The sequence below is a fragment of the Nicotiana tabacum genome, chromosome 20 (genome assembly GCF_000715075.1).
Source record: "Nicotiana tabacum cultivar K326 chromosome 20, ASM71507v2, whole genome shotgun sequence".
Lineage (NCBI taxonomy): Eukaryota > Viridiplantae > Streptophyta > Magnoliopsida > Solanales > Solanaceae > Nicotiana > Nicotiana tabacum.
The window spans coordinates 31,336,753-31,359,753 of record NC_134099.1 but is presented as its reverse complement, the minus strand read 5'-3'; the positions used below and the strand labels follow the sequence as shown (position 1 = coordinate 31,359,753).

The 23,001-nt window shown below is 35.6% G+C and overlaps 4 protein-coding genes and 1 pseudogene across 4 annotated transcripts; all 5 read left to right on the top strand.

The window, feature by feature from the left end:
• The first annotated feature begins 574 nt into the window (after positions 1–574).
• Positions 575–2,942, top strand: LOC107769085 (glutathione S-transferase U17). The gene is made up of 2 exons (XM_016588275.2): positions 575–1,023; positions 2,381–2,942. The coding sequence occupies exons 1-2, from the start codon at positions 706–708 to the stop codon at positions 2,753–2,755; spliced, it is 693 nt and encodes a 230-aa protein (XP_016443761.1). The 5' UTR covers positions 575–705; the 3' UTR covers positions 2,756–2,942.
• Positions 2,943–3,079: 137 nt separating this feature from the next.
• LOC107769092 (glutathione S-transferase U17-like) lies at positions 3,080–6,089 on the top strand. Its single transcript, XM_016588283.2, has 2 exons — positions 3,080–3,853; positions 4,274–6,089. The coding sequence occupies exons 1-2, from the start codon at positions 3,536–3,538 to the stop codon at positions 4,646–4,648; spliced, it is 693 nt and encodes a 230-aa protein (XP_016443769.1). The 5' UTR covers positions 3,080–3,535; the 3' UTR covers positions 4,649–6,089.
• Positions 6,090–6,362: 273 nt separating this feature from the next.
• Positions 6,363–7,616, top strand: LOC107769091 (glutathione S-transferase U17-like). Its single transcript, XM_016588282.2, has 2 exons — positions 6,363–6,721; positions 7,024–7,616. Exons 1-2 carry the CDS (start codon positions 6,404–6,406, stop codon positions 7,393–7,395), a joined length of 690 nt encoding a protein of 229 aa, XP_016443768.1. The 5' UTR covers positions 6,363–6,403; the 3' UTR covers positions 7,396–7,616.
• A 265-nt stretch (positions 7,617–7,881) lies between these two features.
• LOC107769090 (glutathione S-transferase U17-like) lies at positions 7,882–8,882 on the top strand. The gene is made up of 2 exons (XM_016588281.2): positions 7,882–8,325; positions 8,403–8,882. The coding sequence occupies exons 1-2, from the start codon at positions 8,008–8,010 to the stop codon at positions 8,775–8,777; spliced, it is 693 nt and encodes a 230-aa protein (XP_016443767.1). The 5' UTR covers positions 7,882–8,007; the 3' UTR covers positions 8,778–8,882.
• Positions 8,883–10,499: 1,617 nt separating this feature from the next.
• Positions 10,500–17,313, top strand: LOC142174819 (glutathione S-transferase U17-like; annotated as a pseudogene).
• Positions 17,314–23,001: the final 5,688 nt, after the last annotated feature.

Sequence of the window (23,001 nt, the reverse complement as noted above, 5' to 3'; positions counted from 1 at the left end):
TCTAGGCAAATTTAAAATTTTAATTTAATGGGTTTACTTTACATTTTTTAATCAATGAACCTATTATACTTTTAAAATTAGGTTTATAACGTAAGTTTTTTAAAAAAAAATTATCCACTTTTTAGATACGTATTATTTATATTAGGTATAAAAAAATACTGGTACAGTTAAAGTGTTAAACATACCTTTACACTACATCCACCTTTGATTTCAAGTATCTGGTAACTATACTTATCAAAACTTTGACAAATAAAAAGAAAATCACTTACTAAAAATAATTTTCTCTCTATTGATCACGAAGAATACAACTTTAAACGAGAAAGTCAGTTAACATTTTTATCATTATTAAGAGGGTGTTTGAATTGGTCAAATTAATTTTTAAGTTGTTTTTAGTTAAAATTCAAATAATGCTGGCAAAATACTAGAAAATAGACTCTTTAGTTCCTACTTCCTAGTGCGAAAAGTAGTAAAGTAGCGTCGACAATTTTGCATGGTCAAACAAAGAGAAACAATATTGCACTTAACTTCGGCAAACTCATCTACCATTACCTATTAAAGACTAAAATTTAGCTCTGCCCCTGTTCACACCATATTTTAAAGACTAAAATTTAGCTCTGCCCCTGTTCACACCATATTTTAAAGACTCATCTACCATTACCTATTACTCCCACCACCACCATTTCTCATATTTTGCTTTGATATATCATGGCTGGAAATGATGTGAAAATATTAGGAGCATGGCCTAGTCCATATGTTATGAGGCCCCGTATTGCTCTTAACATCAAATCTGTGGCCTATGATTTTTTGGAGGAACAGTTTGGTTCTAAAAGTGAACTTCTTCTTAAATCAAACCCAGTTTACAAGAAAATCCCAGTTCTAATTCATGACGGAAATCCCATTTCTGAATCTCTCATTATTGTTCAGTATATTGATCAAGTTTGGAATTCTGGTCCCTCTATTCTCCCCTCTGATCCTTATGATCGTGCTATTGCCCGATTTTGGGCCACTTATATCGACGATAAGGTGTGCTCAATTTTCTCTGCTTCATATTTATACTTTGATCTTTGTTTTCGGGTGTGTTTGGTATGATGAATGTCATGTCATTTTACAGGGGAAAATTTCCATTATGTAGTTGTTTTTATGGTGGTTGGTTACCGGAAAATTATTTAACTTTAACTTCTTATTATTTGCTCTAATTAATACGCACTCATGTAACACCCTAGGCCAATCGCAATCGGCCAAAACATAGGAGAGATGTGTTGGACGTAAGGAAGTTAGCCTTAGATCTTAGTGATGCGTATTAAAGCCGTACAGACCTAGGCTTAAAGCGGATAATATCACTAGCTCTGGACGTTTAGTGTCTCAGCTTGTCATTTTCCGTGTGGTAAATTTTCCATCTTTATGTGTGTGTAATAGTTGTGACTCTTGAACAATTAACACGATAATAACATCTATAATGCAAGTATTTTGTGACTGCTAGGTTGTTAATCACGACTCTTGGACAATTAACATGATAATGACTTCCAAATAATGTAGTAAATATTTTGTGGACTGGTAGGTTGTATATCCATTTTAGCCTGTCAGATTTTCTCTTAGGTGTAGTTCAGAAGGAGGAAAGTATTATTCATATGAAATATTTTATAATGGAAAACGTGTGTGATAATTGTACAAGGGCGAAGGATAGGGTATTAGGAGATATTTTTAGGTATTAAAACTTGAAAATACTCTCTCTCTGTTGATTGAACCAAGTATTAGTTAGCATTTTGTAAAGGAAAATGTCTGTGCATAAATGACTTTCTTAAAGAAAAGAAATTCCAAACACTAGAACATGATTTTATTACAAAAATATTTCTCTATACAAAATAATTTGGTGAAGACTGATGAGATACAAGATCTAAGCTATTCTCCTAGACTTATTAAGTTGTTTGCTTTCAGTCCTTTTGCCATAATGGAGATAAAAAAATGTGAAAAGAGGAAAAGAAAAAATTGTACACCTTTTTATGGATCACAGTTTTATTGTACTAATAATCTTATTATAGCTCTTTTGAAACTGTTAAACTAAACTAGTAACCACAATATAATGAGAGAATGCAGTAAAAACTAGTTGCATCTGACGGTTCGTTAGTGGTTTGCGTACCACATTCGAGTACGTTGCTGCAAAAGAACAAAAACAAAGAGCACTTGCAGTAGTGTTTTGCATTTCATTTAGATAGGCTAAATATTTGATTCTTTGTGGGGTTCATGTTTTCCTTATCAGTTGCAGTAGTATTCAGAGGCAGAACAACATGTGTTGAAGGGGCGGAGTTCAACTGAATGCCCTTCGTTAATAGAATTCCGGGCTCCGCCATGAGTAGGACTTACATTTTAATTGATGCTGCAGTGGTTTCCAGCAATGCGTGGCATTGCAGCCGCCCAAGGGGAGGATGCGAAAAAGGCAGCAATGGAGCCGGTAGTCGAGGGGCTGGTGTTATTGGAAGATGCCTTCAATAATTGCAGCAAAGGCAAGAAGTTCTTTGGTGGGGACAAAATCGGATACTTGGACATTGCACTTGGCTGCTTTTTGGGTTGGATCAGGGTGACTGAGAAGTTGAACAATGTAAAACTGCTTGATGAAGCCAAGACTCCAGGTTTATACAAATGGGCTGAAGAATTTTGTGCAGATAGTGCTGTCAAAGATGTCATGCCTGCAACTGATAAGCTTGCTGAAGCTGCTAAGGTCATTATGGCCAAAATTAGAGCCCAAGCATCTAGCTAAATCCGTACCGTCTTCTTCTTACAAGATGTATTTAGACTTTCAAGTCTTGGTAACTATTTTCAATCTCTAGCTAAGAGGATATATTATGAGAACAACATTTTGATATTTGAAGGAGCCTAAAATATGTAATAAATTAACTATTCAGAAATGAGTGCTTGAAGCCAAGAACTAGTGTGTGTTGATTAATTCTAACTGGTGCCTATTTGATGTTTGTTTCAGTTTTTTGAAACTGAAAATGTTGTATATCGAACTGAATTCAGAAATTGGCTAACAATAACAGAGCTGGAATGTATGGAAAAAATCTTGATAGGGTGCCTTAAGCAGCAGGGAAGATTAAGTTAGGAGAAGGAATTAACTCTTGTGGTGATGGTAAAAAGTGATTTCATTTTTTCTCTTATATACGTGTATAATGTCCGACTATAATTGAAGATTCAGATTATAGTATTACTAGCTTATTATCCGACTATAATTGAAGATTCAGATTCCACTCATCTTGTGATTCACTAAAATTATGAAAAACTATAGGCCAAAAATGAAAAAGAACTAGATTCATGACACATATAGCGATACAGCTTGCCGTCTTTATGATTAATTTGTTCGCCATAGATGCTTAATATTGTTTTCGCCGGCAAAGAGAATCTTGTTGATTCCTGCATTGTTTATCTGAAGAGGTCTAAGGGGGCATATTTAACTCCAAAACTGTCTATGACCATTAGACCATCATAAAAGGGTGCCTAATTCTGTGTTAAATTGCTTTACTTCCTAGTTCATTAGTTGGCTATGGCAACCAGCAATGTAAAGCTTCTGGGAAGAAACGGATGTCCTTTTGTGAATCGGGTTCAAATGGCTCTAAGCTTGAAGTCCATCGACCATGAATTCATTGAAGAGGATCCGTTCAAGAAAAGTGAGCTTCTCCTCAAATCAAACCCTGTTAGTAAGAAAGTCCCAGTTCTCTTCCATGCGGAAAAGCCTATCTGTGAGTCTCTCCTCATCGTGCAATATATCGATGAAGCCTGGCCTAATAGTCCCTCCATTCTTCCTTCTGATCCTTATGAATGTGCCATTGCCCGGTTTTGGGCAGCCTATATTGATGAAAAAGTAAGTATTCATTATAAAAACAGCCTATTTTGCTCATTTTTCTTTTTTGTTTTTGCTATTTGAGTCCAAGTAGAGGTTTTTATCTTCATAACTTTCCTGCTGAAGCTACAAAAGATTTTGATGTGAAGTTGCAAGCAGGTCCTTTTTGAGTTCAGATGTATAGTTTTTTCCTATTCATGTTGATAATTATCTTGTCATCAGAGGTGGACCTATGCTATAGCAAGAGGGGTCATTGGCACCCGTAAAGTTCGGCAAAAATTCCATGTATACATGTATATGTTTTTAAAAAATAGTGATATATTAGCAGTGGTACCCTATATACAAAGCAGTTTTTGGTTGAATCCAAAAGTACACCGGCGATCTTCAAATCTTGGGTCCACGTCTGCTTGTCATCTAAATGATCAAGAAATTTGTATGCAGTGGTTTCCTTTAACAGCAGAGTATAGGAAGGCAGAGGGAGAAGAAGCAAAGGCAGCGGCGAGAGACAAAGTGGTCGAAGGGACATTGCTGCTAGAGGAAGCTTTTATCAGTTGTAGCAAAGCCAAATCTTTCTTTGGTGGAGATAGCATTGGTTACCTAGACATTGTTCTTGGCAGTTTATTGGGATGGCTTAAAGCTGAAGAGAATTTAACTTCCACAAAAATATTTGATGAAAACAAGATTCCTCAATTAGTGGCATGGACTGAAAGATTTTGTGCAAACAAAGCAGTAAAGGATTTCATACCAGAATCTGAGAAACTTGCAGAAGGTTTCAAGAAGTTTGAGAAACTAAAAGCTGCCTTAAACTCAAACTAAGGGTACTTTTAATGGAGTAGTATGTGTAGAAACTTGATCCTGCTTCTATGAATGTACTTGAATAACATAGCCAATTCAAAAGGCTTTACAAGATCTAATTCGACAAATTGGAAATGATTGTTACTCCTATGAATGGACTGAATAAGATTGTGTTTTAATCTTTTAGAACTGACGTGTAGAACAACTTGATCAAGCCCCAGAACAATATCTTGGTAATTTTATATTTACAAAGTACAAACACCAAACCATAGCAATAACATAAATATTTGATTATCATAGGATAAGATTAAAACAAAAAGTACTAAAATACTAACTTCATGGTAGCATTATGCTGGATGTGTAGGAGAAGGAAACCAAAAAAAAAAAAGGATGAAAGAAAAACTAAACTGATGTTACGGAAGGATGTAGTTTTTGAGTTTTATGGTCTATAAGATGCCTTTACAAAGAAAAAGATGCCAAAATCTTCATGGTATTCTAAGTCAAATTAAAAACCTAGTACCATATGTTGTTCTCAACTACATTGTTTATTTGGCAACAAGGACAATCTGGCATATTTTGCAAGATAGCTCTTATGATCAAGAATCATCAAATACTGAAGAATGGTCCCTCCATTACTCCCTCTGATCCCATAAATAGATGAAAAGGCAAGGACATGTTGTTTGGACTAGTACATAAGCTAGCGTCTATCGAAGTTTCCTTTTGTTTTCCCCTTTCATCTTCTTGAAATCATTGTTTATATTGGAATTTTCCTTTGAAGGAAAGGAAGCAAAGGGGATCACTGCTAGAGAAACTAAGTGAAGAGGATTTGCTGCTGGAGGAAGTTTTTATCAAGATCAGCAAAGGTAAACCTTTCTTATGTGGAGATAGCATTTGTTACCTTGGCATTATTCTAGGGAGTTTCCTGTGTTGGGTGAAAGCAGAAGACGTAATGGCTGAAATGAAGATACTAGACAAAACCAAGACGCCTAGCCTAGTAGAATGGTATGAGGAATTTTGCTCATACCATGTTTTAGAGGATATCAATCCAGACCTGAGAAACTTTTGGAAATGCACCTATGATATTTTACATCTGTAAAATGTAGTACTCTATTTCTCCAACAAGAACTAACTTAACAGACTGAAAAGTTAAACAAACCACACACCCTCCTCACATTTTGGCAGCATCCATGACCGTTATCTAAATCAATTTGAGATATTATTTGGATTATCTAATGGACGTTTCTGATTCCATGAAAAATCTAGAGTGTAGTATTGAATATCGTAGCCATTTTCAGTATCTTTATGTATCAGGTTGTGGAGATGTTGAGACCACGAGAAGCATAACGTGTATGATCCAAGCAATGTCACTAGTCCAATAAGACTTTTAACTTGAAGTTTGGTACCCTCGATTCCTTCTCTCTTTCCTTGGTGACTAGTGGTTTCCTATCTTGCATAGTATATCATACGAAGGCTGAGGAATCGAAAGAGGCAGCAATATAGAAAGCTGACGAAGTTTTGAGTTTATGGCCTATAAGATCCCTTTTACAAAGAAGAAGATGCCAAAAATGTTCTTGATATTTTACATCAATATGAAAACCTTGTACCACATGTTGTGCCAACCTACATTGTTTATTTGGTAGCAAGGACAGACCGGCATAATTTACTGGAAAGCACTTATGTGCAAAAGGCATCAAATGCTGACTGATATCTGTTATAAGAGTGATGTATTCTGCTCATTAGTCATTCCTTCAATATTAGTTGTTGAGGAAGCTAGCCATGACAGCAGGTAACGTAAAGCTACTAGGAGTATGGGCAAGCCCTTTCGTGAACCGGGTTGAAATAGCCCTCAAAATAAAGTCTATTGATCCTGTGTTTATACAAGAAACTTTGTTACCCAAAAGTGAGCTGCTCCTCAAATCCAACCCCGTTTACAAGAAAATCCCAGTCTTATTCCATAATGAAAAGCCTATCTGTGAGTCCCTTGTCATCCTTCAGTACATCGATGAAGCTTGGCCGGATGGTCCATCCATTCTTCCTTCTGATCCCTATGATCGTGCTATAGCACGGTTTTGGGCAGCCTATATTGATGAAAAGGTAAGACTTATTTTATACTTAATAGATATCACATCCTAAATTTAAAAACTTTTTGTTTGGACTTGTATTTAAACTCTATGATATTTCACTAATAATAATCACTGACTTTTACTAACTATAACAGTAACGACACTGAACTATTTCTTGTCATATTAAAGTAACTGAACTTTACCATACTCGAAAAGTTGTTTGGACTAATAGTTAAGTTCATCAAAGTTTGTTCTTGATTTCCTCCTTTCCGTTTCTTGATAATCAGTTTGTGTACTGGAATTCTCAATTAAACTCTAAGATTATGGTTCCAGTGGTTTCCAATGGCGCTGGAGTTTAGGAAAGCGGAAGGAAAGGAAGCGAAGGCAGCAGTGCTGGAGAAAATACCTGAAGGGAATTTGATGCTGGAGGAAGCTTTTATCAAGATCAGCAAAGGTAAACCTTTCTTTGGTGGCGATAGCATCGGTTACCTTGACATCGTTCTTGGAAGTTTACTAGGATGGGTGAAGGCACAAGAGATAATCCATGAAATGAAGATACTAGATGAAACCAAGATACCTAGCTTAGCAAAATGGGATGAGAGATTTTGCTCAGACAAAGTTGTAAAGGATTTCATTCCAGAGCCTGAGAAACTTGCAGAAGTCTATCGGAAGTATTATAATTTGAAGAAAGCTACTTCAAATTAATAATGTTGCTGATTTCTTTGCCTGTGCCTATCAAGTAAAGGGTATCTTAGGCCCCTCTATAGGAAGGGAGGATTTGGTCCTAGATCTTGTTTAAAATATGTGAGAATAAAAGAAGTTTGATCATATTAACGAATGGAACAAACACTCCTTGTTTGACATTCCTACATGTTGATCCACATTATAAATAAATGCTGCAGATCTGCCCTCTCTATTCGCACTCATGGCTGAACCTATATCCGAGCAACGTAGATTTTAGCTATGTCTCTTTATATTCAACAAGATGAAAGATGATATTTCTTGTAGTTAAAATCGCATCGTTGTATGTTATATCTGATGAAACCATATGCCATAGGCAAGCAATGCTGTGTGATCATGTCAAAGTCATCTTAGTACTAACCAGTCCAAATCAATTGCTTCCTTGTTTGCAAAACAATAAAAAAAGCCATATTAGTACTTATGCTAAGTTATTCGAATATGCCAAGTTAAACAAGTATTTAGCATTAGTTAAACCAACCTCAGCGTGAATTTCTATGTTGCCAAAGCATGTAAATACTTGATTAGCTGTTGCCTGTTAGCTTCAAGTAAATAAGTAATTATCAAGAACATTTAGTCATGGCAGCAAGTAATGTTAAGGTTCTAGGTATACAGGCAAGTCCAGTTGTGATTAGAGTTCTAATTGCTCTCAATGTTAAGTCTGTGGCCTATGAGTTTATTCAAGAGGATATGTCCAATAAAAGTGAACTTCTCCTTAAATCCAATCCTGTTCATAAGAAAATCCCAGTCCTCATTCACGGCGACAAGCCTATCTCTGAGTCCCTAGTCATCGTCCAATACATCGACGAGACGTGGACTAATGGCCCCTCCATTCTCCCTTCCAATCCCCATGACCGCGCCATTGCCAGGTTTTGGGCTGCCTACATTGATGAAAAGGTATTGGTTTCATTTACTGTTGCATTGGTTGAGAATCGTTTCATTGAAGCTAACAAAAGTTAATGAATAACTTTCAGTGGTTTCCTTTGATGTCGGAGCTCGGAAAAGCACAAGGAGATGAAGCAAAGGAAGAAGTGAAAGAGAAACTAAAAGAAGCACTGATGCCTTTAGAAGAAGCATTTGTTAAGTGTAGCAAAGGGAAAGCTTTCTTTGGTGGAGACAATATTGGTTATTTAGACATTGCTTTGGGTTGCATTTTGGGATGGATAAAGACAATAAGGTTGATTTTAGGAGTGGAAATATTCGATGTAGCGAAGACCCCTGGCTTGGTTGGATGGGCTGATAGGTTCTTGGCAGAGAAAACTGTTAAGGATGCCATTCTGGGACCAGAGAAACTTTTTGAAATCGCCAGGTTACGTCTGGCCAGAAGAGACGCTGCTAACGCAAACTAAGGCATGGTGTTCTTCATTTCTTGTTTCTTGCTGGTTTAATAAGGAATAAGGATTGCCTGTTGAATCCACCTTTGCTATAGACAATCTTTGCAGTATAAAACAGCATGTTTCATTTACTACTGTTGCATTTCGTTGAGAATCTTTTCTTCAAAAAAAAAGTGTTGTATTTAGAGTACTTAGTTCGATCTAACAAAAGTTAACTTTTTGACAATTCTGTGAATACGCAAAGTTGCTAACATCCAATCGCAATCACAAACTAAAGAGAAAGTAAAACCTTGTCATCTGTTGATAATTGGCTGATAATGCCAAGAATCGAGTTAACTGTCTGGAAAGTTGAGTCCTCTTTGGCAACATATAAGAATCACCGAGGACTCGACAACACAAAAAACTACAGATCTATGATTGATGAGACCATAAATCTATATGAGGGCCTTACCTTGATTACATTGTTTACCTTGACATTGATATTGGGAGTTTACTGTGTTGGATTGAAGACAGAAGAGATAATGGCTAAAAAGAAGATACTAGACGAAACCAAGATGCCTAGCCTAGTTGAATGGTATGATAGTGATTTTGCTCAGACAAAGCAGTAAAGGATTTTACTTCAGAACCTGAGAAACTTGTGGAAATTTATATGAAGTATCAGGAGATGAAGAAAGCTACTTCAAACAAATAATTTTGCTGATTTCTTTGTTTGTGCTTATTAAGGAAAGTATGTCTTAGGCCCCTCAATAGGAATGGAGAATTTGGTCTATATCTTATTTAAAAGAATTAAGAATAAAAGAAGTTTGTTCTTATTAATGAGCTAAACAAACTATCCTTGTTTGGATTCCAAGATTTTGATCTACATTATACATATATGTTGCATATAGTTTTCTCATTTGAAGTGGAGCCTTGGCGCAACTGGTAAAGTCACAATCATGTGACCAGGAGGTCACGGGTTTGAGCGGTGGAAATAGCCTTAGGGTAAGACTGCGTACAGTAGACCCTTGTGGTCCGGTCCTTCCCTAGGTCCTGCGCATAGCGGGAGCTTAGTACCACCGGGCTGTCCTTTTTATAGCTTTTCTCATTTAAGAACTAAAATTACACTATCTAATAGCTTTACTAGGATCTATTCTTCCAATTGGACCACATATTTACTTTTGCGAGTACTTAATAGATTAAGAGGCAGAGAATAGAAAAGCACCTAAAAAATTGTGGTCTATGTAATATTCCTAGAAAGACTTGAATGAAATAATGTAATGAATGTCTCATCTTCTGCAACATGCAAGTAAATTATGCTTAAACTATCACCATGCTAGGTAGATCAATTGCAGATCAACTCAATCAGGCTCATTGAACTATGATTATCTGTGGGTTCAGAATATAATATTTGTTTCTATAGAAAAGCTCCATTCGCCTCCGGATATATCTCTAATTATAAGTTTGCTTCTATATACATGTATTCCATATGCCATATGCCTGCAATGTTGTGTGACCATTTCAAAGTCCTCTTAGTATTTTCTGAAACCAGTTCATCTTAGTATTCTACGTATGCTAAGTTATTAGTATATGCCAAGTTAAAAGATCAGTTAGCATTACCACTACACTAAGTTATCATTATATGCCAAGTTAACTACTATTATTTAACATTGAAAACACCACCATCAACGTGAATCGCAATGTTGCTCGTGCATATAAGTCTTTGATTAGCTGTATGTTTCATTAACATTTGCAGCCACCAAGTAAACTATCAAGAATAATTTAGTCATGGCAGCAAGTACAGTGAAGGTTCTAGGTACACAGGCAAGTCCATATGCAAATCGAGTTCAAATTGCCCTCAATATTAAGTCTGAGGACTATGAGTTTATTCAAGAGGACATGTCCTACAAAAGTGAGCTTCTTCTTAAATCCAACCCTGTTCATAAGAAAATCCCAGTCCTAATCCACGACGACAAGCCTATCTCTGAGTCCCTAGTCATCGTCCAATACATCGATGAGACATGGACTAATGGCCCCTCCATCCACACGACCGTGCTGTTGCCAGATTTTGGGCTGCGTACGTTGATGACAAGGTATTTGTTTCATCTACTGTTGTTTTTTTTTATCAAAAATAAATCTTTCTGTACTTTAATTCAGTGACATACGCCAATTTTTTTTCTTAAGTAGTGTCAACATTTTGTAATACACTATAACGATGTCATTATCACTTTAGTTTTTATGAAGGGCCTTTTGCCCATTGATTTAGTTGAATCTTATCCTAGAAGAGGTTTAGGGTCGATTCTGCATAATAATATCTTTCTTTTAACAAAAGCTGAAAATTTGAAAACACACATATACAGGTTAAGGTTTGTGTTAGAACCTCATCTGTGCAGCCCAACATGGAAATGGTCCAGAAGCATGGAAATGGCCCAACAATTGAGGACCCAGGCCCAACATTTGATTGGTCTTCCAATAGCTGTCAAATTGGAAACAAAATATAGTTGTTCCCATCCGGAAACCACTAGATAGTAGGCATGCTATTATGTAAATATAATAAGACATAGTTGTGTATATAAATATTGTATAAAGTTATACATAGTACATTAATTTGTTTGTATTCAATAGACAATAGGTAGTGGACATGTTGCTATGTTGGTATTAATACCAAAGTTTCAGAATGGTTGACACACAGAAAAAAAAAGGGGAATCTCCTAAAAATTTTGGTCTTTCAAATTCTTACATGGTATCAAAGCAGTAGCTCTAAAGTATCGATCCTTTAGTTTTTTTTTCTGTTCACTCTTATCTTCAATATCTTGTTCTTCAATGGGTTCTATTCTTGAAACAGCTGAGGTCAGTTCAGCAAATGTCACCACCTCTGCAAATAATGGAGGTGGAATGAAGGACTCAAGTCATCCTTACTTCCTTCACCCCTCAGATTCACCCGGAATGAACTTAGTAAACACAAACTTTGATGGTAAAAGCTATGGAGGGTGGCGCAGGTCCATTCTCATTGCTCTTTCTGCCAAAAACAAGGTGGGGTTCATAGATGGAACCTGCCTTGCACCAAGCTCAGAAACACCTGACTTCAAGTTATGGAATAGGTGTAATGACATGGTCATATCTTGGTTGTTGAACTCCCTTTCCAGAGAGATTGGTGAAAATTTCATCTATTCCAAAACAGCCAAACATTTGTGGGATGATTTGGAAGATAGATTTGGTCAATCAAATGGTGCAAAAATGTATCATTTACACAAAGAGTTGAGTGATTTGGTTCAGGGGTCAAGCAACATAGCAGGGTATTTCACTAAGATTAAGAGGCTATGGGATGAGTTAGATACCTTGAATACGCATGTCAACTGCTCATGTGAATGTAGTTGTGGAGGTAAGATGAAAATGTCCAAATCACTCCAGGATGAGAGGTTAATTAAGTTTCTCATGGGGTTGAATGACACCTATGCCTCAGTGAAGAGTAGTATCTTGATGTTGACACCCCTTCCAACTGTGGGACATGCATATTCCCTGTTGATGCAAGATGAGAAGCAAAGGGAAGTTTATGTAAACTCTCAATTCCCTGGAGATTCTTCATCCTTCATGGCTGCAAATCAAAGTCATCCAAGTCAGAAATTTGGAAATTCTGATTTCCAGGGAAAGAAGAACAATTTGAGCTGCTCTTACTGTAAAAAACCTGGGCATTCAGTGGATAAATGCTACAGGATCATTGGATTTCCAGCAGACTTCAAGTTCACAAGGTCAAAAAGGTTCCAGGCACCTGTTAAGAGCAATGCAGCATATTTTGACAGTGAAGTAGGAGAGCAGAGCATTGTTAATGGAAGCAATGGAAGTCAACAACTCACACAAAGCCAAGTTTCTCAGCTGGTTCAACTTCTTCAACAGGTGAAGGGTGGTCAGACAGTGTCTTCTAACTCAGATGTTGTTGCAAATGTTGCCAACTGTGCAGGTAAAGCATTTAATGGTTCACCTTCTACATCTTCCAATTTCAAAATCACCTCTTGGATATTGGATTCAGGAGCTTCTGAACATATGTCTTCAGACCCTACAATTTTTTCCACATTCAAACCTCTTCCAAAACCTTTAATGATAAATCTTCTTAATTCATATAGAATAAAAGTGACTCACATTGGAGATGTATCTATTCCAGGCAATTTGACTCTAAAAGATGTCTTATATGTGTCTTCTTTCAAATACAATCTACTTTCAGTTCAAAAAATTTGCAAACAATACAACTGTCTTCCAATCTTCTCCGCTACTACATGCATGATACAGGGCCTTTCAATGAGGATCCCTCAGGGTCTTGGTGAAGCAAAAGGGGGCATCTATCTGCTAGATTCTTCAAGCCATAAGCTTAAGAAGTCATCTGACAACAATGTAGTTTCATTACCTAAAGCAAGACAATCTAGTCATGTTATTTCCCTTTCTTCAGTTTCTTTTCCTGAAAAGGTTAATTCCAATGTAAGGCTATGGCATCTTAGATTAGGTCATATGCCATTTTCTGCAATGAAAAACATTAATATGCCATTTGTTTTCCCTTCTATATCTAATGTTCACTATCAATGCGATATCTGTCCTTTAGCTAGACAAACAAGAATTCCTTTTCATTCAAGCAATATCACCAGCAAACATATTTTTGAACTAATTCATATTGATACATGGGGGCCATATAAGACAACTACCTATAATGGATATAGATATTTTCTTAGCATCGTTGATGATTATAGTAGGGGAACTTGGACTTTTCTGTTAAGCACAAAAAGTAACGCTTTTTCAGTATTAAAGGACTTCCTGGTGATGGTAGAAAGACAATTTTCCACCAAAGTTAAAATTATCAGATCAGACAATGCACTAGAATTGGGTACAAGTTTAACAACCTCTGAATATTTAGTTTCTCAAGGGATCATACACCAAACTTCATGCACTGCTACCCCTCAACAAAATGGAGTTGTTGAGAGGAAGCATAGACACCTTTTAGAAACATCCAGGGCTCTATTGCACCAATCTAAACTTCCTATTTCATATTGGGGAGAATGCTTACTCACTGCCACTTTTTTGATCAATAGATTTCCTTCAAAAGTCATCAGGAACAAAACACCTTATGAGATTTTGTTTGGTCAAACTCCTAATTATGATTTCCTTAGATCCTTTGGTTGTTTGTGTTATGCCTCAACTCTTTCTCACAACAGGGACAAGTTAGGAGCAAGGGCTAAGGTTTGTGTGTTTATTGGGTATCCTTATGGTAAGAAAGGTTACAAACTGCTAGATTTTAATACTAAGAAGATCTTTGTTTCTAGAGACGTGCAATTCCATGAATCTATTTATCCATTTTCTCTACCATCCAGTTCTCATCCTATGTTCCCTGGATTTTTTCCAGTTACTGATTTGGTTGACAGTAGTTCTGATGCCATCAATGGACCTTTTAATTCCATTCATCCTATTTGTAATGCTCCTAATCCAGTTCATTCTTCTACTCTCATTTCTCCTCCTAGTCCTACTTCAAACCAAAGATCAGAATCTCCAATTCATCATGCATCAGAGTTGGATCATTCACAACATGATACATCTCCACTAATTTTGAGAAGATCAGACAGACCTCATACTAGACCAGCCTATTTACATGATTATGTTTGCAATAATGTTTACTTGACTACTTTAACTGATTCATGTTTCAATCAACCTGTTAATCCTACCATTTTTTCCTTTGCTGGACTTTCCACTATCAATCAACATCTTATTAACTCTATTTCAAACATAGTTGAACCTACCAGTTTTTCCCAAGCTAATATGCATCCTGGTTGGCAACAAGCAATGGACACTGAGTTTAAAGCACTAGAAGCCAACCAAACTTGGGAAATTGTGGAATTACCACATGGAAAAAAGGCTCTTCCTTGCAAATGGATTTATAAAGTAAAACATAATGCAGATAGAAGTGTAGAGAGGTTGAAGGCTAGGCTGGTTATTCGAGGTGACATTCAAAGAGAAGGGATTGACTTTAATGAGACATTTTCCCCAGTGGTAAAAATGACTACCATACGATGTCTTCTAGCTATTGCAGTCAAGAAAGGATGGGGAATCTCACAGCTAGATGTAAACAACGCATTCTTACATGGTGAATTACAGGAAGAGGTATATATGAAGTTTCCAGCAGGCAAAATTCCAACTAATCCCAACCATGTGTGTTTACTTCGCAAATCACTTTATGGTCTGAGGCAAGCCTCGCGCCAATGGTATGCCAGGCTAACAGCACTATTAAGTTTCAAAGGGTTTCATTCATCTCTTAATGACTACTCACTCTTTTACAAGAAATCACTGGATTCAATTTCAATTGTCGCAGTTTACGTAGATGACATCCTACTTACAGGAAATAACAAGGAAAAACTTCATCAATTGAAACAATTTCTTCACCAGGAATTTCAGATCAAGGACTTAGGTGACTTACACTATTTTTTGGGTCTGGAGACTCTTCGCGAGCCACAAGGTTTAATCATCAGTCAACGGAAATTCACCTTGGAAGTTCTTGAAGAATTTGATTGTAGTCGTTTGCCCTCTGCCACATCTCCATTGGACCCTTCATGCAAGCTTAGTGCTGAATCTGGTGACCTTCTTTCTGATCCAACTGTCTATCGCCGACTCCTAGGCAAATTGAATTATCTCACTCACACAAGACCAGACCTGTCCTATCCAGTGCAACACCTCAGTCAATTCATGCAACAGCCCCGAGTGCCTCACTTTAATGATGCCCTACGGGTGGTTAGATATCTCAGATCCAACCCTGGACAGGGTATTTTCATGTCCTCTGCTCCCTCCCTCACACTACTTGCATTTTGTGATGCGGATTGGGGATCTTGTGTTGATACACGACGATCTATAAGTGGGTATTTTGTCACTCTCGGTGGATCTCCAATTTCATGGAAATCCAAGAAGCAAGCTTCAGTATCGCTCTCATCCGCCGAAGCAGAGTATCGATCTATGAGGCGGGTAGTTGCTGAAGTCACTTGGCTAACTCGACTCTTGACAGATCTCGATACACCACCGTCTCTTCCGATTTCTGTTCATTCTGATTCACAAGCTGCAATTCACATCGCTCGGAACCCTGTATTCCATGAGCGAACAAAGCACGTTGACCTTGATTGCCATTTTGTGAGGCAACAATTTCTCTCTGGTTTGATTTCTCTGTCCTTTGTCCCATCATCCTCTCAATTAGCTGATATATTCACCAAACCCCTATCCGGCCCATCTCATAATTTGGTTCTTGGCAAGTTGGGCCTCGCTACACTCCCCTCCAACTTGAGAGGGGGTGTTAGAACCTCATTTGTGCAGCCCAACATGGAAATGGTCCAGAAGCATGGAAATGGCCCAACAATTGAGGACCCAGGCCCAACATCTGATTGGTCTTCCAATAGCTGTCAAATTGGAAACAAAATATAGTTGTTCCCATCCGGAAACCACTAGATAGTAGGCATGCTATTATGTAAATATAATAAGACATAGTTGTGTATATAAATATTGTATAAAGTTATACATAGTACATTAATTTGTTTGTATTCAATAGACAATAGGTAGTGGACATGTTGCTATGTTGGTATTAATACCAAAGTTTCAGAATGGTTGACACACAGAAAAAAAAAAGGGAATCTCCTAAAAAATTTGGTCTTTCAAATTCTTACAGTTTGAACCCCTGACCTCTATAAAGGGCACATGACGCGCTTGACCAATGGACTAAGAAGCAATGAATTGTCAAATGGTATCATATTACCACTACTAATTTGCTTTGCACATTGTTTAATTTATTGTATATTTAGCAAAGTTTTGTGATGAAGTGGTGTTGGATGACACCCCCTTCGGGCATCTATTCTGTAACAGCCCAGTCCGCTAGTAATATTGTCCGCTCTGGGCCTAGACCCTCACGGTTTAAAACGCATCACGAGAATCTAAGGCTTGTTAACTTATATACCCAACATCTCTCTCGCCGATGTGAGACTCTGTCTAAAGTCTGGGCGTTACATGCCCATGCTTGGATTATTTCATATAGACTAACACAAGTTAATGAATACTAACTTGCAGTGGTTAACTTTGATGTCGGATCTTGGAAAAGCACTAGGAGAGGAGGCAAAGACAGAAGTGAAAGAGAAATTAAAAGAAGCATTGGTGCCTTTAGAAGAGGCATTTGTTAAGTGTAGTAAGGAGAAAGCTTTCTTTGGTGGAGAAAATATTGGTTACATAGACATTGCTTTGGGTTGGATAAAGGCAATAAAGATAATGCTAGGAGTGGAAATATTTGATTTAACAAAGACCCCTGGCTTGGCTAAATGGGCTGATAGATTCTTGGCAGATAAAGCTGTTAAAGATGTGAGAAACTTGTTGAAATCCTAAAGTTACATTTGGCCAAAAGAGAAGCTGCTAATGCAAACTAAAGCATGGTGTTAGATTTATTTGATCATTTTCTTTCTGGGTAATAAAGATTGTCTGGTGAAGCATCTTAGCTCTGCTTCTGCTGTGGTCATCGCTATATCCTACTCCTAGGACCGTAAAATTGAGCTATTGAGTTCCAGTAGTCTTCTACACTAGGTTGGACTAATGTTGGTAAATGGTAACCAAATTTTGTTCCTATGTCACCGACAAAGAATTTCTGATTTGATAGCTTGCTTAATCATTGGAATCAAAACTAGAGCTCTCAAAACGGGTTAGCCCAGCCCAAGTCTCATGGGCTTTTAAATTTGGTGGGCTAGGGCGGACCGACCCTCCATCTATATGGGCCTTAAAATGGCTAGTCCAGCCCCGTCCTAAGAGGGCCGCAGGCTACCTTCAATTTTTTTAGAAAAAAATATTTTTTCAAATCTCTAGATATTTTTTTGTGACATAATCTCTTAATCATATGAACGTCTTCTGTTTATCTAGAGTGTACAAGAATCTTGATATTTGACAAGGAATCTCGTAATTGAAATACAAATTCTCTATATCTCTAGCTCTTCTTTTTTTAACATTACATAAATATTTTTTTAGTACTTTTCTTTCACTTTCCTTAGGTTCGGAAATTGCTTCAATAAGTTTATATGTTAAGGTTTTTAATTTAGGTTTAACATTATTTGTTGTTTTCATTATTATAGTCCATAAAATTTTAAAATTCATGAAATTTGCTAGTTTTGTCAATTTACTTTGGATATTAAAACTTGACATTTTTCTATACTGAAAAGCAATTTAATAATTAATAACATATTAAAGTAACCAAACTGATTATTGGCCACTTAAAGTAATAAAAAATTATTATTGACCACTTAAAACTTTCCTAACTCGTTGTTAATTAAGCAAAAGAAAAACTAATCTTGTCATACTATATGCATGTCAAAAATATAAATTATAGTTGATATGAAAGAGTAAATGAGCAATCTAAGGTTGGAAAATGAGGATTATAGTTAATATTTTTTTAGTTTTTACTTTTTAAAAATATTTAAATTTGAATTTAATTAATTTTTGGCCCACGGGCCGGCCCAGGCCCAACCTCGGTCAAGCTTAAAGGGCCAGCGGGTTGATTGGGCCGGGCATATAAGCCTCAGTTTTAAATGGGCTAAAAAAAATTCAATCCAACCCTACCCAAGTTGCAGGCAGGGTTGGGCTCATGGGCCAAGTCCATTTTGACGGCTCTAATCAAAACCAACACAAGGATGAGAGAGCATTTGAAATACAATAAAAAATAAAAGCTACTCGATGAAAGCCATAATATTACTATTTGAGCCATACAATTGCAACCAAATAATTATGAGATCTTCGACACGTGAATAGCTTATTATCTTGAAAATTAGGGCCCCTCGTTGAATTTTAGCTCTTGTTCCAATTGACAAAAGACAAAGTTGTTCCATTTCATTAATTTCTGATGGAAGTGAGATATTTCCTATCCTAGCTTGTTAAAGAAAAAGGAAGATCATATCATGTTATAGTTAAGATTAGAACAAACTTCATTTATGGCCATCTGCTAGAAATTAATATCAGCCGCCAGCCACAAATTGCAATATGCATTTTCGGCCCAAAATGGTTTAGCCGGAAAGCTTCACCGGGAAATTCACGGTCACCGGAATTGCAAATAGCAAGCAAACCATCTTTTAGATCTAGATTTTCATAATATCAAAAAAGCCCCAAAAGCAATAAATAAAACGGGAAGAAAGAGTAGACGGATTTAATGGAGAGTCACTGGTGTTTGAGTTTGCGTCCAGATCTAAAGCCAACGAGATCTAGCACACAGTGGGTTACATTGACTGGGTTTTGATTTCGATTTCATAATTTGTGGTGAGGTCGAAGCTGGAGCCTGGGGACCATTAATATTAATACTACAACGGCTGAGATTTGATAAATCTTGTATTCAATTCATTGAAACCTTCCATTTCATCATAAGTCAGCAGTGTCTTTTCTGATCATTGTCATTTTCTCTTTGTAATCTGTTTCAGAGTGTTCGCTCCCATTTGGCCTCCAAGTATCAATTACTCTCCCAATCCTCTGTTGCAACTCGTACATATCAAACATGAATAGTTTATCAATCTCTTTTTTGGACCAGCTTTTTCATAAAAAATTGTATATGAGGCTAACATTTAAAAGTCATTTTAGATTATATATTAGACCGGAGAGCATTTCTTTTGAATATTGGTATATTACAAAATATATATACAAAATAGACAGTCAGTATACAAAAATTATACAAAATAGACTATCACTATACAATTTATATACAATAGATTGTCACTATATAAAATATATACAAAAATAGACTGTCATTATACCAAAAGTATACTAAATAGACCGTCACTATACAAAATATATACAAAATTGATTGTCACTATACAAAAATATACTAAATAGAATGTCACCATACAATAGACTGTCACTATACAAATTATATACAAAATAGACTGTCACTATACAAATTATATACAAAATAGACTGTCACTATACAAAATATATACTAAATAGGCAATCACTATACAAAAAAATATACAAAATAGACTGTCACTATACAAAATATATACAAAATAGACTGTCACTATACAAAATATATACCAAATAGGCAATCACTATACAAAAAAATATACAAAATAGACTATCACTATACAAAAAGTATACAAAATGAACATTTTGGGCTATTAGATGTAATATATTTGGGTCGGATGACTATTTTGTGTCAATGGCCAAAAATATGGGCTACTAAAATTTTGAGGGGCTATATAGGGTAGTTAGATGGAAGTTTTACCTCATATAGCAAATGTTAACACCTTATTTATTTTAAATAAATACCATTTAAAAAAATTATATTCTATAGATACCTTTTAAGGTTTATAGCAAAATATTTAATTTTGGTTACCTCCTAGCCCTAAGCCACTAAATACACTAATCAGTTACATTATTTTCTTTCTCTCTCTACTTTGATACATCTCATTCTCTTCCCACATCCCATTAAAATTTCCGATCTCCTCCTCCTTCCACCGGATTTGTGCAAAGTATGAAAGATTCAAAAGGTAACCAAACACTTTATTGGTGATATTATATGCAAGTATGAAAGATTCTAAACAGTTTGGGTCTATGTCTTCTATGAATTTGCCGCCAATAAAGGTTCATATTAAGGAGAATCAAAAGGGTGGAAATTTTGATGAGCAATTTTCACATATGACTCTTAGGGTAGTGAAGCAGAAGCATGAGGAAGGAGGATTTGTGGATTTATCTTCGCCGCCTGCGACGGCTGTTTTAGTGCCAATGACAGAATGTGTCAATTCCAGATCTTATGCAAATTCTGTGGAATATGAACATTTCAGCATATGAATTGCCGTGGAAAAATCAATTCTTTTCTACAAATTTATTGAAGTCCTAGAGCACCATTCTGCATCAGTTTTAATCAGATACATACACCTGCAAGTGTCGTATTGTGCCCTCATCAAGACTAAACTCTTCCTTTTGCCCAAAGCCGAGACATATATACAGTGAGTCGTGCATTTGAGTGAATTTTCTAATGGTTGCTGCACATTTTGTTGAGGTCTTGACATATACTTCTCTTGGTAGTCCATCTGATTTGCCTTCCCCTGATTCAGTTTCAAATCAACTTCATCAATCCAGAGCAATTCTACGTGACATCAACGCAATAACTTTATCTTTCGCGATGAAGAAGAACATTTCTTTTAATATATTTCAATGTAATTTCAACGTATTACGCTGTATTTTCATGTATTTCATTGTATTCATTGTCTTTTTTTTAATTGTAATTCAATGTATCTCGTTGTATTCCATGTATTTTATTGTATTCTCTGTTTTTTTTTTCATTGTAGTTCAATGTATCCCACTGTATTCTATGTATTTCATCGTATTCACTGTCTCGCTATATGCCATGAATGTATTCATAAGTTTTTTTTAATTAATATAATTTATGTATTCAGATGTATTATATAATTTCTCTGAAAATTGCTATGTTTATGGGATATTTTTCAGTTGAGAATCTTTTTTATAACTGAAAATACAAAATTTGTGTTATAATTGAGTTTGTTGAGTTATATTAGGAGTCTATTATGTTAATTGATTCACTTCCCATTCTAAAAACAGTGTAATCCCCTATTTCACGCCGTGAATACAGTCGAATACAATAATTTGTCCAGCTGTAATCCCATGTTTCACTCCATGAATACAGTCGAATACACTCGAATACAACAACTGATTAGCTGGACTTCCCTGATTCACGCTTATTTTTGTTACTGTATTTATGAATACAATAGCTTAAATACATCAAATACAACTTATAACCACATAAAAGGTATCTATAATCCGTAATATAGCAAATGGTATCTATATATGGCTAATTACTACTAAAAGATAGTGCTTTATGAAAATTTCCCTAGTTAGATTATGTGACACTAAGAGCCTGTTTGGCAATGAAACTTTTTCACTTTCTCCGATTTTTTTTTTTATTTTTTTCGAAATAAGTGTTTGACCATAAAAATTTTAATTTTCACTTGAAAATGAATTTTGGAATTTTTCAAAAATTTGAAAAACTCCAAAAAGTTGTTTTTCAAAATTTTCACTAAGATCACTCGCAAAAATTCAAAAACAACCCAAAATTATATTCATGTCCAAACACAACTCTTATTTTCAAATAATTTTTTTTTTTTTTTTTTTTTTTTTTTACTTTTTTCGAAATTTTACGATTCTTATGTCCAAACGCCCACTAATATTTAGCTTTTTGAAATGTTTAGTACAAGCATCGTGTCATATACAAATGTAGTAAGTAGAACTACCAATCATTTTAGATGGAACGGGAATTATTTATATCCACTTTTGAGTCATCCCAACGTTAATTAAATGATTCAATATGTCAATTCAATAAACAGGAGTTTAGAGGTCATAATTTCAATTTACTTTTATTACTAGTTCGAATTTCTATAATTTTTGATGACATGGTTTAATAAGTCTTTGTTACTTTCTTTCTTAGTGAATTCAATTATACGTTTTTAAAATAGTATAAATAAAATTATATATACATAAATAATTCAACATAACTCAGTGTTTTGAAATTGAACTCAATATAAATATGCTTAAACAGTTAAATTGTACTAATATGCATTTTTGAATGCTCTCTTAAGACAATGCCTTACCATCAGATGGGTTCGAGGTTCTAGTACTTTCAAGTTACTGGATTCTAAATTAATAATTTATATATATTCAATAAATTTTTTAAGACAAATACATGGGGTGGACCAAAACAGCTGAATTAGACCGAACCCAAACCCATACTTAATAACAAACAATTGCTACTCTACTTTTTATTATCAAATTAGTTTGGATAAGATATATTCATCATATGATAAATACTAATAAATGTTTGGATCCAAAGAATCAAGGCGTTATATGCAGCTGTCACTCAAGAAACAAAAGATCAAAAGCTATCTGCTATCCTAGTCAAGAAAGATAATGCATTATTTGGGGAAGTGTCACAATATACGGGTCTATTACGCAACTTTATCCTATATTTTTATAAGACGATTCGAATTCGTGACCTCCTGATCACATGATAATAACTTTATCAACAACTTACTATGTTTGATGAGATATGCAATTTATATTAAAATTAATTTTTGAAATTTGTGAACGGAAATGAGTTGCATCAACTTTTGCGAGGATATAAATGGATAAAACTAAAATTAAATTATTTTTAAATAATTATGTAATGATGTAGACGTTTGACCACGCATGAAGTTTTAAAAAAAAGACTTTTAAAATTTATAGT

What these genes read in the sequence shown, in the direction of transcription:
- LOC107769085 (XM_016588275.2), top strand. Translation starts at nt 706, where the DNA reads ATGGCTGGAAATGATGTGAAAATATTAGGAGCATGGCCTAGTCCATAT. An exon ending in CCACTTATATCGACGATAAG is followed by an intron (nt 1,024 to 2,380) that starts GTGTGCTCAATT and finishes TTGATGCTGCAG; the next exon opens with TGGTTTCCAGCAATGCGTGG.
- LOC107769092 (XM_016588283.2), top strand. Translation starts at nt 3,536, where the DNA reads ATGGCAACCAGCAATGTAAAGCTTCTGGGAAGAAACGGATGTCCTTTT. An exon ending in CAGCCTATATTGATGAAAAA is followed by an intron (nt 3,854 to 4,273) that starts GTAAGTATTCAT and finishes ATTTGTATGCAG; the next exon opens with TGGTTTCCTTTAACAGCAGA.
- LOC107769091 (XM_016588282.2), top strand. Translation starts at nt 6,404, where the DNA reads ATGACAGCAGGTAACGTAAAGCTACTAGGAGTATGGGCAAGCCCTTTC. An exon ending in CAGCCTATATTGATGAAAAG is followed by an intron (nt 6,722 to 7,023) that starts GTAAGACTTATT and finishes TTATGGTTCCAG; the next exon opens with TGGTTTCCAATGGCGCTGGA.
- LOC107769090 (XM_016588281.2), top strand. Translation starts at nt 8,008, where the DNA reads ATGGCAGCAAGTAATGTTAAGGTTCTAGGTATACAGGCAAGTCCAGTT. An exon ending in CTGCCTACATTGATGAAAAG is followed by an intron (nt 8,326 to 8,402) that starts GTATTGGTTTCA and finishes AATAACTTTCAG; the next exon opens with TGGTTTCCTTTGATGTCGGA.